This window comes from Salvelinus fontinalis, chromosome 23 (genome assembly GCF_029448725.1).
Source record: "Salvelinus fontinalis isolate EN_2023a chromosome 23, ASM2944872v1, whole genome shotgun sequence".
Classification (NCBI taxonomy): Eukaryota; Metazoa; Chordata; class Actinopteri; order Salmoniformes; family Salmonidae; genus Salvelinus; species Salvelinus fontinalis.
This window is the reverse complement of record NC_074687.1, coordinates 1252390-1269138: the sequence shown is the minus strand read 5'-3', so window position 1 is coordinate 1269138 and position 16749 is coordinate 1252390. Positions and strand designations below refer to the sequence as shown.

The following is a 16749-nucleotide window of genomic DNA, read 5'->3' as shown; positions in this document are numbered from 1 at the left end:
TCCCAGCTGGGTTGTCAGATAGAGAGACATTATCCTCTGATAGTGTCCCTGTCCCAGCTGGGTTGTCAGACAGAGAGACATTATCCTCTGATAGTGTCCCTGTCCCAGCTGGGTTGTCAGATAGAGAGACATTATCCTCTGATAGTGTCCCTGACCCAGCTGGGTTGTCAGACAGAGAGACATTATCCTGTGATAGTGTCCCTGTCCCAGCTGGGTTGTCAGATAGAGAGACATTATCCTCTGATAGTGTCCCTGTCCCAGCTGGGTTGTCAGATAGAGAGACATTATCCTCTGATAGTGTCCCTGTCCCAGCTGGGTTGTCAGATAGAGCGACATTATCCTCTGATAGTGTCCCTGTCCCAGCTGGGTTGTCAGATAGAGAGACATTATCCTCTGATAGTGTCCCTAACCCAGCTGGGTTGTCAGACAGAGATAGATTATCCTCTGATAGTGTCCCTGACCCAGCAGGGTTGTCAGACAGAGAGACATTGTCCTCTGATAGTGTCCCTGACCCAGCTGGGTTGTCAGACAGAGAGACATTATCCTCTGATAGTGTCCCTGTCCCCGCTAGGTTGTCAGACAGAGAGACATTATCCTCTGATAGTGTCCCTGACCCAGCTGGGTTGTCAGACAGAGAGACATTATCCTGTGATAGTGTCCCTGTCCCAGCTGGGTTGTCAGATAGAGAGACATTATCCTCTGATAGTGTCCCTGACCCAGCTGGGTTGTCAGACAGAGAGACATTATCCTCTGATAGTGTCCCTGACCCAGCTGGGTTGTCAGACAGAGAGACATTATCCTCTGATAGTGTCCCTGTCCCAGCTGGGTTGTCAGACAGAGAGACATTATCCTCTGATAGTGTCCCTGACCCAGCTGGGTTGTCAGATAGAGAGACATTATCCTCTGATAGTGTCCCTGACCCAGCTGGGTTGTCAGACAGAGAGACATTATCCTCTGATAGTGTCCCTGACCCAGCTGGGTTGTCAGATAGAGAGACATTATCCTCTGATAGTGTCCCTGACCCAGCTGGGTTGTCAGACAGAGAGACATTATCCTCCGATAGTGTCCCTGATCCCAGCTGGGTTGTCAGACTGAAGTGTAACTGTCCTTGTTCTTCTCTCTTCTCTGTAACCTATATCCCTGAAACCCCCCCAGGTCCTTGTTCTTCTCCCTTCTCTGTAACCTATATCCCTGAAACCCCCTCAGGTCCTTGTTCTTCTCCCTTCTCTGTAACCTATATCCCTGAAACCCCCTCAGGTCCTTGTTCTTCTCTCTTCTCTGTAACCTATATCCCTGAAACCCCCTCAGGTCCTTGTTCTTCTCCCTTCTCTGTAACCTATATCCCTGAAACCCCCTCAGGTCCTTGTTCTTCTCTCTTCTCTGTAACCTATATCCCTGAAACCCCCTCAGGTCCTTGTTCTTCTCCCTTCTCTGTAACCTATATCCCTGAAACCCCCTCAGGTCCTTGTTCTTCTCCCTTCTCTGTAACCTATATCCCTGAAACCCCCTCAGGTCCTTGTTCTTCTCCCTTCTCTGTAACCTATATCCCTGAAACCCCCTCAGGTCCTTGTTCTTCTCCCTTCTCTGTAACCTATATCCCTGAAACCCCCTCAGGTCCTTGTTCTTCTCTCTTCTCTGTAACCTATATCCCTGAAACCCCCCCAGGTCCTTGTTCTTCTCCCTTCTCTGTAACCTATATCCCTGAAACCCCCTCAGGTCCTTGTTCTTCTCCCTTCTCTGTAACCTATATCCCTGAAACCCCCTCAGGTCCTTGTTCTTCTCCCTTCTCTGTAACCTATATCCCTGAAACCCCCTCAGGTCCTTGTTCTTCTCTCTTCTCTGTAACCTATATCCCTGAAACCCCCTCAGGTCCTTGTTCTTCTCCCTTCTCTGTAACCTATATCCCTGAAACCCCCTCAGGTCCTTGTTCTTCTCCTTTCTCTGTAACCTATATCCCTGAAACCCCCTCAGGTCCTTGTTCTTCTCCCTTCTCTGTAACCTATATCCCTGAAACCCCCTCAGGTCCTTGTTCTTCTCCCTTCTCTGTAACCTATATCCCTGAAACCCCCTCAGCCCGAGGTCCTTGTTCTTCTCTCTTCTCTGTAACCTATATCCCTGAAACCCCCTCAGGTCCTTGTTCTTCTCTCTTCTCTGTAACCTATATCCCTGAAACCCCCTCAGCCCGAGGTCCTTGTTCTTCTCTCTTCTCTGTAATCTGTATCCCTGAAACCCCCTCAGGTCCTTGTTCTTCTCCCTTCTATGTAACCTATATCCCTGAAACCCCCTCAGGTCCTTGTTCTTCTCCCTTCTCTGTAACCTATATCCCTGAAACCCCCTCAGGTCCTTGTTCTTCTCTCTTCTCTGTAACCTATATCCCTGAAACCCCCTCAGGTCCTTGTTCTTCTCCCTTCTCTGTAACCTATATCCCTGAAACCCCCTCAGGTCCTTGTTCTTCTCTCTTCTCTGTAACCTATATCCCTGAAACCCCCTCAGCCCGAGGTCCTTGTTCTTCTCCCTTCTCTGTAACCTATATCCCTGAAACCCCCTCAGGTCCTTGTTCTTCTCCCTTCTCTGTAACCTATATCCCTGAAACCCCCTCAGGTCCTTGTTCTTCTCCCTTCTCTGTAACCTATATCCCTGAAACCCCCTCAGGTCCTTGTTCTTCTCTCTTCTCTGTAACCTATATCCCTGAAACCCCCTCAGGTCCTTGTTCTTCTCCCTTCTCTGTAACCTATATCCCTGAAACCCCCTCAGGTCCTTGTTCTTCTCCCTTCTCTGTAACCTATATCCCTGAAACCCCCTCAGGTCCTTGTTCTTCTCTCTTCTCTGTAACCTATATCCCTGAAACCCCCTCAGGTCCTTGTTCTTCTCTCTTCTCTGTAACCTATATCCCTGAAACCCCCTCAGGTCCTTGTTCTTCTCTCTTCTCTGTAACCTATATCCCTGAAACCCCCTCAGGTCCTTGTTCTTCTCCCTTCCCTGTAACCTATATCCCTGAAACCCCCTCAGCCCGAGCCGCACACATTAAAGGTAGCAGAGTACACTCTGTGATGGTGTGTGTGTGTGTGTGACGTGTCGTCAAGGCCAGCGTACCTTAGTTTTCCCCAGCTGCCAGTCTCTCTTGGCAGGGTCGTATGACATCAGCAGCTCTGTACACCACCCTCTCGGATCATCTGTTGGACGGTTGTCTTTCATCATGTACCTGGACAGAGAACACAGACACATCCCAGTTAGCATATGTGGTTCCTCGGAAGTTGTGGTAACGTATGTTTTTGCTTTCACATTGGTTGCGGGAATGGAGCCATACGTTTCCTGACCGGTAAAACTGAAAGTGAAAGGTTGCCTGTTCTGGGAACGTTTATTTATAAGTTGCAGGGAGGTTCTGAGCGGGTTCTACTCTGGCTACTTGAATGTTTTCTAGGGAGGTTCTGAGGGGTTCTACTCTGGTTACTTGAATGTTTTCCAGGGAGGTTCTGAGGGGTTCTACTCTGGTTCCTTGAATGTTTTCCTGGGAGGTTCTGAGGGGTTCTACTCTAGTTCCTTGAATGTTTTCCTGGCAGGTTCTGAGGAGTTCTACTCTGGATCCTTGAATGTTTTCCAGGGAGGTTCTGAGGGGTTCTACTCTGGTTCCTTGAATGTTTTCCTGGCAGGTTCTGAGGGGTTCTACTCTGATTCCTTGAATGTTTTCCTGGCAGGTTCTGAGGAGTTCTACTCTGGATCCTTGAATGTTTTCCAGGGAGGTTCTGAGGGATTCTACTCTGATTCCTTGAATGTTTTCCTGGCAGGTTCTGAGGGGTTCTACTCTGGTTCCTTGAATGTTTTCCTGGCAGGTTTTATTAACGCTCTAAGAATGGAAATGACCGGTTACTTATACGTAGATATTCAAGTCAAGGTTCATCCTATGGATAACAGCGCCGGAGGAGATGGCTGCCGTTTTACGATCCCTTAACCAATTGTGCTATTGTATGTGTTTTTCTGCGTTATTTCGTAACTTTTTGTACATAATGTTTCTGCCACCATGTCTTATGACCGAAAAGAGCTTCTAGATATCAGGACAGCGATTACTCACTTGGACTTTTTCTTTAACGAGTCGGACGGGAAGGATTTACTTCAGATGCCTGATAAGGCCCTCATCCCCGACATTCGCAGGAGAAAGAGACGGAGATATCGGGGACGAAGGTCTGGGTGCCTTGTAAGGATCCGAAACGAGCGGGTAATCTCTCTTTACCATCGGTCCTATTAGCCAACGTACAATCAATGGAAAATAACATAGAAACGTCCTTGTTTTTGAAAGAAAAGCACATTTTTTTGTCCATTAAAAGAACATCAAATTGATCCGAAATACAGTGCAGACATTGTTAATGTTGTAAATGACTATTGTAGCTGGAAACGGCTGATTTTTTATGGAATATCTACATAGGCGTACAGAGGCCCATTATCAGCAACCATCACTCCTGTGTTCCAATGGCACGTTGTGTTAGCTAATCCAAGTTTATCATTTTAAAAGGCTCAGTGATCATTAGAAAACCCTTTTGCAATTATGTTAGCACAGCTGAAAACTGTTGTCCTGATTAAAGAAGCAATAAAACTGGCCTTCTTTAGACTAGATGAGTATCTGGAGCATCAACATTCGTGGGTTCGATTCAGGCTCAAAATGGCCAGAAACAAATACCTTTCTTCTGAAACTCGTCAGTCTATTCTTGTTCTCAGAAATAAAGGCTATTCCATGCGAGAAATTGCCAAGAAACTGATGATCTCATAGACAGAACAGCAGCCTCTGGTAAGACAAGGGATGGTGGTTTATGTACACTACCGTTCAAAAGTTTGGGCTATTTCTGATCAATTTGATGTTAATTAAGCAACAGCTGGTGCACGAAATCTAAGGAAGTCTCAAGGTTTTGCTTGCCTGAGGTAGAGTATCTCATGATAAGCTGTAGACCACACTATCTACCTGCTCGCCTGAGGTAGAGTATCTCATGATAAGCTGTAGACCACACTATCTACCTGCTCGCCTGAGGTAGAGTATCTCATGATAAGCTGTAGACCACACTATCTACCTGGTCGCCTGAGGTAGAGTATCTCATGATAAGCTGTAGACCACACCATCTACCTGCTCGCCTGAGGTAGAGTATATTTTCTTGGTGGAAACAACTTGGGACACACCAAGGGAACGGTTGTGGCAGATACGCGGTTTTAGAGGTGGTCATCCGAATGTTTTCCCGAGACAACGGGGGTCTTCTCTGATATGGCCCAGTGGAGGAGCTGGATGTTCCAGGGGGACCAGAAGATAAACATAGAGAGGTCTCTGTGCTCCCTCAATCAGCTGGTGTACACATTTCAGGGAACATGTTCCTCTTTTTTCACAATGTACACCATTTAAAACAGAAACTCCATTCACAACAGTATTCAGTTGGTAAGAGACATTCAGTCAATATTAGGAATAGACTGTCCACCATCTATGTGTTATCCAGACAGGAAAGAGAAACAGGCAAAATAACATTTATAATAATTTTCTTTTTTGAGCAATAAAGAAACAATCATTTATCTGAGAAAACCAGAAACCTTTCAATATATACATTCAAACAGTACTCTAGAACCATTTAAATATAATACATTGGAAGGTTGTGCAGGACTATGGTAGATGAAGGAACCAATCTATCATTTGGGGCGGCAGGTAGCCTAGTGGTTAGAGCGTTGGACTAGTAACCGAAAGGTAGCCTAGTGGTTAGAGCGTTGGACTAGTAACCAGCAGGTAGCCTAGTGGTTAGAGCGTTGGACTAGTAACCAGCAGGTAGCCTAGTGGGTAGAGCATTGGACTAGTAACCAGCAGGTAGCCTAGTGGTTAGAGCGTTGGACTAGTAACCAGCAGGTAGCCTAGTGGTTAGAGCATTGGACTAGTAACCAGCAGGTAGCCTAGTGGTTAGAGCGTTGGACTAGTAACCAGCAGGTAGCCTAGTGGTTAGAGTGTTGGACCAGTAACCAGCAGGTAGCCTAGTGGTTAGAGCGTTGGGCCAGTAACCAGCAGGTAGCCTAGTGGTTAGAGCGTTGGACTAGTAACCAGCAGGTAGCCTAGTGGTTAGAGCGTTGGACTAGTAACCAGCAGGTAGCCTAGTGGTTAGAGCATTGGACTAGTAACCAGCAGGTAGCCTAGTGGTTAGAGCGTTGGACTAGTAACCAGCAGGTAGCCTAGTGGTTAGAGCGTTGGACCAGTAACCAGCAGGTAGCCTAGTGGTTAGAGCGTTGGGCCAGTAACCAGCAGGTAGCCTAGTGGTTAGAGCGTTGGGCCAGTAACCAGCAGGTAGCCTAGTGGTTAGAGCGTTGGGCCAGTAACCAGCAGGTAGCCTAGTGGTTAGAGCGTTGGGCCAGTAACCAGCAGGTAGCCTAGTGGTTAGAGCGTTGGACCAGTAACCAGCAGGTAGCCTAGTGGTTAGAGCGTTGGACTAGTAACCAGCAGGTAGCCTAGTGGTTAGAGTGTTGGACCAGTAACCAGCAGGTAGCCTAGTGGTTAGAGTGTTGGACCAGTAACCAGCAGGTAGCCTAGTGGTTAGAGTGTTGGACCAGTAACCAGCAGGTAGCCTAGTGGTTAGAGTGTTGGACCAGTAACCAGCAGGTAACCTAGTGGTTGGAGTGTTGGACCAGTAACCAGCAGGTAGCCTAGTGGTTAGAGTGTTGGACCAGTAACCAGCAGGTAGCCTAGTGGTTAGAGTGTTGGACCAGTAACCAGCAGGTAACCTAGTGGTTAGAGTGTTGGACCAGTAACCAGCAGGTAGCCTAGTGGTTAGAGTGTTGGACCAGTAACCAGCAGGTAGCCTAGTGGTTAGAGTGTTGGGTCAGTAACCAGCAGGTAGCCTAGTGGTTAGAGTGTTGGACTAGTAACCAGCAGGTAGCCTAGTGGTTAGAGCGTTGGACTAGTAACCAGCAGGTAGCCTAGTGGTTAGAGCGTTGGACTAGTAACCAGCAGGTAGCCTAGTGGTTAGAGTATTGGGCCAGTAACCAGCAGGTAGCCTAGTGGTTAGAGTGTTGGACTAGTAACCAGCAGGTAGCCTAGTGGTTAGAGTGTTGGACTAGTAACCAGCAGGTAGCCTAGTGGTTAGAGCGTTGGACTAGTAACCAGCAGGTAGCCTAGTGGTTAGAGCGTTGGACCAGTAACCAGCAGGTAGCCTAGTGGTTAGAGCGTTGGGCCAGTAACCAGCAGGTAGCCTAGTGGTTAGAGCGTTGGACTAGTAACCAGCAGGTAGCCTAGTGGTTAGAGCGTTGGACCAGTAACCAGCAGGTAGCCTAGTGGTTAGAGTGTTGGGCCAGTAACCAGCAGGTAGCCTAGTGGTTAGAGCGTTGGGCCAGTAACCAGCAGGTAGCCTAGTGGTTAGAGCGTTGGGCCAGTAACCAGCAGGTAGCCTAGTGGTTAGAGCGTTGGACTAGTAACCAGCAGGTAGCCTAGTGGTTAGAGCGTTGGACTAGTAACCAGCAGGTAGCCTAGTGGTTAGAGCGTTGGACTAGTAACCAGCAGGTAGCCTAGTGGTTAGAGCGTTGGACTAGTAACCAGCAGGTAGCCTAGTGGTTAGAGTGTTGGACCAGTAACCAGCAGGTAGCCTAGTGGTTAGAGCGTTGGGCCAGTAACCAGCAGGTAGCCTAGTGGTTAGAGCGTTGGGCCAGTAACCAGCAGGTAGCCTAGTGGTTAGAGCGTTGGGCCAGTAACCAGCAGGTAGCCTAGTGGTTAGAGCGTTGGGCCAGTAACCAGCAGGTAGCCTAGTGGTTAGAGCGTTGGACCAGTAACCAGCAGGTAGCCTAGTGGTTAGAGCGTTGGACTAGTAACCAGCAGGTAGCCTAGTGGTTAGAGTGTTGGATCAGTAACCAGCAGGTAGCCTAGTGGTTAGAGTGTTGGACCAGTAACCAGCAGGTAGCCTAGTGGTTAGAGTATTGGACCAGTAACCAGCAGGTAGCCTAGTGGTTAGAGTGTTGGACCAGTAACCAGCAGGTAGCCTAGTGGTTAGAGTGTTGGACCAGTAACCAGCAGGTAACCTAGTGGTTAGAGTGTTGGACCAGTAACCAGCAGGTAGCCTAGTGGTTAGAGTGTTGGACCAGTAACCAGCAGGTAGCCTAGTGGTTAGAGTGTTGGACCAGTAACCAGCAGGTAACCTAGTGGTTAGAGTGTTGGACCAGTAACCAGCAGGTAGCCTAGTGGTTAGAGTGTTGGACCAGTAACCAGCAGGTAGCCTAGTGGTTAGAGTGTTGGGTCAGTAACCAGCAGGTAGCCTAGTGGTTAGAGTGTTGGACTAGTAACCAGCAGGTAGCCTAGTGGTTAGAGCGTTGGACTAGTAACCAGCAGGTAGCCTAGTGGTTAGAGCGTTGGACTAGTAACCAGCAGGTAGCCTAGTGGTTAGAGCGTTGGACTAGTAACCAGCAGGTAGCCTAGTGGTTAGAGCGTTGGACTAGTAACCAGCAGGTAGCCTAGTGGTTAGAGTGTTGGACTAGTAACCAGCAGGTAGCCTAGTGGTTAGAGCGTTGGGCCAGTAACCAGCAGGTAGCCTAGTGGTTAGAGCGTTGGACTAGTAACCAGCAGGTAGCCTAGTGGTTAGAGCGTTGGACTAGTAACCAGCAGGTAGCCTAGTGGTTAGAGCATTGGGCCAGTAACCAGCAGGTAGCCTAGTGGTTAGAGTGTTGGACTAGTAACCAGCAGGTAGCCTAGTGGTTAGAGCGTTGGACTAGTAACCAGCAGGTAGCCTAGTGGTTAGAGCGTTGGACCAGTAACCAGCAGGTAGCCTAGTGGTTAGAGCGTTGGACTAGTAACCAGCAGGTAGCCTAGTGGTTAGAGCGTTGGACTAGTAACCAGCAGGTAGCCTAGTGGTTAGAGCGTTGGACCAGTAACCAGCAGGTAGCCTAGTGGTTAGAGCGTTGGACCAGTAACCAGCAGGTAGCCTAGTGGTTAGAGCGTTGGACCAGTAACCAGCAGGTAGCCTAGTGGTTAGAGCGTTGGGCCAGTAACCAGCAGGTAGCCTAGTGGTTAGAGCGTTTGGCCAGTAACCAGCAGGTAGCCTAGTGGTTAGAGCGTTGGGCCAGTAACCAGCAGGTAGCCTAGTGGTTAGAGCGTTGGACTAGTAACCAGCAGCTAGCCTAGTGGTTAGAGCGTTGGACCAGTAACCAGCAGGTAGCCTAGTGGTTAGAGCGTTGGACCAGTAACCAGCAGGTAGCCTAGTGGTTAGAGCGTTGGACCAGTAACCAGCAGGTAGCCTAGTGGTTAGAGTGTTGGACTAGTAACCAGCAGGTAGCCTAGTGGTTAGAGCGTTGGACCAGTAACTAGCAGGTAGCCTAGTGGTTAGAGCATTGGACTAGTAACCAGCAGGTAGCCTAGTGGTTAGAGCGTTGGACCAGTAACTAGCAGGTAGCCTAGTGGTTAGAGCGTTGGACTAGTAACCAGCAGGTAGCCTAGTGGTTAGAGCGTTGGACTAGTAACCAGCAGGTAGCCTAGTGGTTAGAGCGTTGGACTAGAAACCAGCAGGTAGCCTAGTGGTTAGAGCGTTGGACTAGTAACCAGCAGGTAGTCTAGTGGTTAGAGAGTTGGACTAGTAACCAGCAGGTAGCCTAGTGGTTAGAGCGTTGGACTAGTAACCAGCAGGTAGCCTAGTGGTTAGAGTGTTGGACCAGTAACCAGCAGGTAGCCTAGTGGTTAGAGCGTTGGACTAGTAACCAGCAGGTAGCAAAGTGGTTAGAGCGTTGGACTAGTAACCAGCAGGTAGCCTAGTGGTTAGAGCATTGGACTAGTAACCAGCAGGTAGACTAGTGGTTAGAGTGTTGGACCAGTAACCAGCAGGTAGCCTAGTGGTTAGAGCGTTGGACTAGTAACCAGCAGGTAGCCTAGTGGTTAGAGCGTTGGACTAGTAACCAGCAGGTAGCCTAGTGGTTAGAGTGTTGGACTAGTAACCAGCAGGTAGCCTAGTGGTTAGAGCGTTGGACTAGTAACCAGCAGGTAGCCTAGAGGTTAGAGCGTTGGGCCAGTAACCAGCAGGTAGCCTAGTGGTTAGAGCGTTGGACTCGTAACCAGCAGGTAGCCTAGTGGTTAGAGTGTTGGACCAGTAACCAGCAGGTAGCCTAGTGGTTAGAGTGTTGGACCAGTAACCAGCAGGTAGCCTAGTGGTTAGAGTGTTGGACCAGTAACCAGCAGGTAGCCTAGTGGTTAGAGTGTTGAAAAATGTGATCTTATTATAAATTGTATTTTAATGTTTAAAGGACTCTTGGAAGATTAGTCCAAATGAGAACTAAAAGAGATCCTAATCAAATCCTCCACCCAGCCATTCAGCAGAGTGGGAGGTACCGTAGGGGTGGAGTCATTGACTTAGCACACACCGCTGCAAAAATTATTTTGTTGCATTATTTGAGCTTAATAAAATGTACATTTAGGGGAATTATATAAGCAAAAAATATTTGTTTTGGGAATTTTCAAATAACTTTCATTATTACTCATTTCCATGTCGGGTTTATGACTGGAAATGCCCTTGTCAGGAGCAAAGGATCCCAATTTTAAAGTCTACAAAAAAATCATGGATATTAACTGGGAAATGATCTCATGGAGTTTCTTGCAATAGTTCTCTATGACTTTAGAAAATAAAGGAGGCTGAAGAAATGTGGCTTGGCCCATGAGATCCTCACAAACTATTACAGATGTAGAATTGAGAGCATCCTGTCAGGCTGTATCACCGTCTGATACGGCAACCACAGGGCTCTCCAGAGGGTGGTGTGGTCTGCCCAACATCACCGGGGGCAAACTACCTGCCCTCCAGGACATTTTACACCCAGAAGACAGTATGGTACAGTGTCAGTGTGTAGGCCCTAGATACTGTAGTGTCATTGTGTAGGCCCTAGATACTGTAGTGTCAGTGTGTAGACCCTAGATACTGTAGTGTCAGTGTGTAGACCCTAGATACTGTACAGTGTCAGTGTGTAGACCCTAGATACTGTAGTGTCAGTGTGTAGACCCTAGATACTGTAGTGTCAGTGTGTAGACCCTAGATACTGTAGTGTCAGTGTGTAGACCCTAGATACTGTAGTGTCAGTGTGTAGACCCTAGATACTGTAGTGTCAGTGTGTAGACCCTAGATACTGTAGTGTCAGTGTGTAGACCCTAGATACTGTAGTGTCAGTGTGTAGACCCTAGATACTGTAGTGTCAGTGTGTAGACCCTAGATACTGTATGTTTTCTGTGTCTTCTAGTTATTACTGCCTGTAGGTACAGGGTCAGGGTTAGGGTACGTTTTTCTCACCTGCTGTAGAAGTCTGTAAAGGCCCTGCGGACAGGAAACCCAGCCCTGCGGATCTTCACTGTCTCCAACATCCCAGAATACCTCAGCTGGTTCAGGACCACTTCTGGGTCAAACATGTTGGCGTTCTGAGAAGTAGAAAAACAACAACGACATATGTCAGGTGACATAAGCAGGCTGTAACCAAGGTGACACAACAAAAATGCTGACTACACTGGTACTTATTTATACCAGTGGCCAGCACCTTATGATGTTAGCACCACTTGTAGCTTCAAGGGAGAGGGATTGGTAGAGGACAAGGGAGGGGACAAGGAAGTGGGATTGCTGCCATGCTAGGGACAGGGACAGGGGACAAGAGAGAGGGATTGGTAGAGGACAAGGGAGGGGACAAGGAAGTGGGATTGCTGCCATGCTAGGGACAGGCGACAAGGTGAGACATGGTAGTGATTGGCACTGGGGACTCTGTGAGAACATGTGCCTCTGTAACAGTAACCTTCTGTAACCCAAACCTCTCAGGGGACAATGAGAACAGTGATCATGCCTTGTTAACCATGAAAGCCTTGTGCCAGTTCCAGAAGGAAATGAATCTATTGGCAACGCACTTCATCATGTGTTAAATGTCAATAGGAAAGTTGTTGAGTTTTCCACTGTTCTGTGGTAGCGAGGAGACGTAGTGGAGCCAGCTCTACAGCCCCTCGCTGACCTCTCTTCTCTCCCTCCACAGCAGCAGTCAGCAGGTCACTAGTGCAACAATGGCCCACACACAACCAACTGCAGCTGTGGCGAGCCAACCCTAACCCCTCACCTCTGACCTGGGCTGGAAGAATGTCCTGGCAAGAGGGGCGTTGTTACAGAGGCACAAAGAGGGCCCTCACGGAGCGATGGAAGGCTCCGGAACACGCAGCACACCCAGGGCTCTATTCAGTCAGCCGTCATCCGTAGGTTGTTTTGGCGTGTCAGAGGTGGGACTGCCTTAGAGTTGTCAAATCCACAAGCGGCTCCTGACATTATATTTGGCGTGTCAGAGGTGGGACTGCCTTAGAGTTGTCAAATCCACAAGCGGCTCCTGACATTATATCTAAAGCAGACATTGCCACTATACGGTTCCTTTGGAAAGTATTCAGACCCCTTGACTTTTTCCATATTTTGTTACGTTACAGCCTTATTCTAAAATGGATTACCTAAAATCCTCAGCAATATACACACAATACCCCATAATGAATTTTAGCAAATGTATCAAAAATAAAAAACAGAAATACCTTATTTACATAAGTATTCAGACCCTTTGCTATGAGACTCCAAATTGAGCTCAGGTGCATCCTGTTTCCATGAATCATCCTTGAGATGTTTCTACAACTTGATTGGAGTCCACCTGGGGTAAATTCAACTGATTGGACATGATTTGGAAAGGCACACACCTTTTTTTACATTTACATTTTAGTCATTTAGCAGACGCTCTTATCCAGAGCGACTTACTGTAGAGTGCATACATTTTATTACATTTTACATACTGAGACAAGGATATCCCTACCGGCCAAACCCTCCCTAACCCGGACGACGCTATGCCAATTGTGCGTCGCCCCACGGACCTCCCGGTTGCGGCCGGCTGCGACAGAGCCTGGGCGCGAACCCAGAGACTCTGGTGGCGCAGCTAGCACTGCGATGCAGTGCCCTAGACCACTGCCCCACCCGGGAGGCCAGGTCTATATAAGGTCCCACAGTTGACAGTGCATGTCAGAGCAAAAACCAAGCCATGAGGTCGAAGGAATTGTTTGTAGAGCTCTGAGACAGGATTGTGTCGAGGCACAGATCTGGGGAAGGGTACCAAAACATTTCAGCAGCATTGAAGGTCCCCAACAACACAGTGGCCTCCATCATTCTTAAATGGAAGAAGATTGGAACCACCAAAACTCTTCCTAGAGCTGGCAGCTCGGCCAAACTGAGCAATCTGGGGAGAAGGGCTTTGGTCAGGGAGGTGACCAAGAACCCGATGGTCACTCTGACAGAGCTCCAGAAATCCTCTGTGGAGATGGGAGAACCTTCCAGAAAGACAACCATCTCTGCAGCACCCCACCAATCAGGCCTTTATGGTAGAGTGGCCAGACAGAAAACATTCCTCAGTATAAGGCACATGACAGCCCGCTTGGAGTTTGCCAAAAGGCACCTACAGATACTCTGGTCTGATGAAACCAAGATTGAACTCTTTGGCCTGAATGCCAAGTGTCACGTCTGGAGGAAACCTGGCACCATCCCTACCGTGAAGCATGGTGGTGGCAGCTTCATGCTGTGGGGATGTTTTTCAGTGGCAGGTACTGAGAGACTAGTCAGGATCGGGGCAAAGATTAACGGAGCAAAGTACGGAGAGATCCTTGATGAAAACCTGCTCCAGAGCACTCAGGACCTCAGACTGGGGCGAAGGTTCACCTTCCAACAGGACAATGACCCTAAGCACACAGCCAAGACAACGCAGGAGTGACTTCGGGACAAGTCTCTGAATGTTCTTGAGTGGCCCAGCCAGAACCCGATTCGAACAACTCTAGAGAAACCTGAAAATAGCTGTGCAGCAACGTTCCCCATCCAACCTGACAGAGATTGAGAGGATCTGCAGAGAAGAATGGGATAAACTCCCCAAATACAGGTGTGCCAAGCTTGTAGAGTCATACCCAAGAAGACTGGAGGCTGTAATCGCTGCCAAAGGTGCTTCAACAAAGTACTGAGTAAAGGGTCTGAATACTTTCCAAAGGCGCTGTATATACTACACTTTGTTGATCTAAAATACAGAGGGAACAGGGGGGGGGGCAGAGGGAACAGGGGGGGGGGGACAGAGGGAACAGGGGGGGGGCAGAGGGAACAGGGGGGGGGGGCAGAGGGAATGACCCACCTTGTCCATGTTGGACCCACCTTGTTCATGTTGTGGTGAATACTGAATGACCCACCTTGTCCATGTTGGACCCACCTTGTTCATGTTGGGGTGAATACTGAATGACCCACCTTGTCCATGTTGTGGTGAATACTGAATGACCCACCTTGTCCATGTTGTGGTGAATACTGAATGACCCACCTTGTCCATGTTGTGGTGAATACTGAATGACCCACCTTGTCCATGTTGGGGTGAATACTGAATGACCCACCTTGTCCATGTTGTGGTGAATACTGAATGACCCACCTTGTCCATGTTGTGGTGAATACTGAATGACCCACCTTGTCCATGTTGTGGTGAATACTGAATGACCCACCTTGTCCATGTTGGGGTGAATACTGAATGACCCACCTTGTCCATGTTGTGGTGAATACTGAATGACCCACCTTGTCCATGTTGGGGTGAATACTGAATGACCCACCTTGTCCATGTTGGGGTGAATACTGAATGACAAACCTTGTCCATGTTGGGGTGAATACTGAATGACCCACCTTGTCCATGTTGGGGTGAATACTGAATGACCCACCTTGTCCATGTTGGGGTGAATACTGAATGACCCACCTTGTTCATGTTGTGGTGAATACTGAATGACCCACCTTGTCCATGTTGGACCCACCTTGTCCATGTTGGGGTGAATACTGAATGACCCACCTTGTTCATGTTGTGGTGAATACTGAATGACCCACCTTGTCCATGTTGGACCCACCTTGTCCATGTTGGGGTGAATACTGAATGACCCACCTTGTTCATGTTGTGGTGAATACTGAATGACCCACCTTGTCCATGTTGGGGGTGAATACTGAATGACCCACCTTGTTCATGTTGGGGTGAATACTGAATGACCCACCTTGTTCATGTTGTGGTGAATACTGAATGACCCACCTTGTTCATGTTGTGGTGAATACTGAATGACCCACCTTGTCCATGTTGTGGTGAATACTGAATGACCCACCTTGTCCATGTTGTGGTGAATACTGAATGACCCACCTTGTTCATGTTGGGGTGAATACTGAATGACCCACCTTGTTCATGTTGGGTTTGATGCACCGCACGAAGAAAGGGTTGGAGGCACTCAGAGTGTTCATCAAGGAATGGAGAGAGTCCTGCAGAAACACAACAACACATCTAGATACAGGATCAGAAACACAACAACACATCTAGATACAGGATCAGAAACACAACAACACATATAGATACAGGATCAGAAACACAACAACACATCTAGATACAGGATCAGAAACACAACAACACATCTAGATACAGGATCAGAAACACAACAACACATCTAGATACAGGATCAGAAACACAACAACACATATAGATACAGGATCAGAAACACAACAACACATCTAGATACAGGATCAGAAACACAACAACACATCTAGATAGAGATACAGGATCAGAAACACAACAACACATCTAGATACAGGATCAGAAACACAACAACACATCTAGATAGAGATACAGGATCAGAAACACAACAACACATCTAGATACAGGATCAGAAACACAACAACACATCTAGATACAGGATCAGAAACACAACAACACATCTAGATACAGGATCAGAAACACAACAACACATAGAGATACAGGATCAGAAACACAACAACACATCTAGATAGAGATACAGGATCAGAAACACAACAACACATCTAGATACAGGATCAGAAACACAACAACACATCTAGATACAGGTACAGAAACACAACAACACATCTAGATACAGGATCAGAAACACAACAACACATCTAGATAGAGATACAGGATCAGAAACACAACAACACATCTAGATAGAGATACAGGATCAGAAACACAACAACACATCTAGATACAGGATCAGAAACACAACAACACATCTAGATAGAGATACAGGATCAGAAACACAACAACACATCTAGATACAGGATCAGAAACACAACAACACATCTAGATACAGGATCAGAAACACAACAACACATCTAGATAGAGATACAGGATCAGAAACACAACAACACATCTAGATAGAGATACAGGATCAGAAACACAACAACACATCTAGATACAGGATCAGAAACACAACAACACATCTAGATACAGGATCAGAAACACAACAACACATCTAGATACAGGATCAGAAACACAACAACACATCTAGATAGAGGATCAGAAACACAACAACACATCTAGATACAGGATCAGAAACACAACAACACATCTAGATACAGGATCAGAAACACAACAACACATCTAGATAGAGGATCAGAAACACAACAACACATCTAGATACAGGATCAGAAACACAACAACACATCTAGATAGAGATACAGGATCAGAAACACAACAACACATCTAGATAGAGATACAGGATCAGAAACACAACAACACATCTAGATAGAGGATCAGAAACACAACAACACATCTAGATAGAGATACAGGATCAGAAACACAACAACACATCTAGATAGAGATACAGGATCAGAAACACAACAACACATCTAGATACAGGATCAGAAACACAACAACACATCTAGATAGAGATACAGGATCAGAAACACAACAACACATCTAGATACAGGATCAGAAACACAACAACAC

General features: G+C 47.4%; 1 protein-coding gene across 1 annotated transcript in view; it reads right to left on the bottom strand.

Moving 5' to 3' along the window:
* LOC129820679 (unconventional myosin-X-like) overlaps nucleotides 1-16749 on the bottom strand; it is a 440174-nt gene that overhangs the window by 118173 nt on the left and 305252 nt on the right. Inside the window, exons 18-20 of the mRNA XM_055877525.1 lie at nucleotides 15195-15275; nucleotides 11256-11380; nucleotides 3094-3202 (exon numbers count right to left, since the gene is read on the bottom strand). Coding sequence (XP_055733500.1) covers nucleotides 3094-3202; nucleotides 11256-11380; nucleotides 15195-15275 — 315 coding nt within the window. The remainder of the gene's footprint in view (nucleotides 1-3093; nucleotides 3203-11255; nucleotides 11381-15194; nucleotides 15276-16749) is intronic.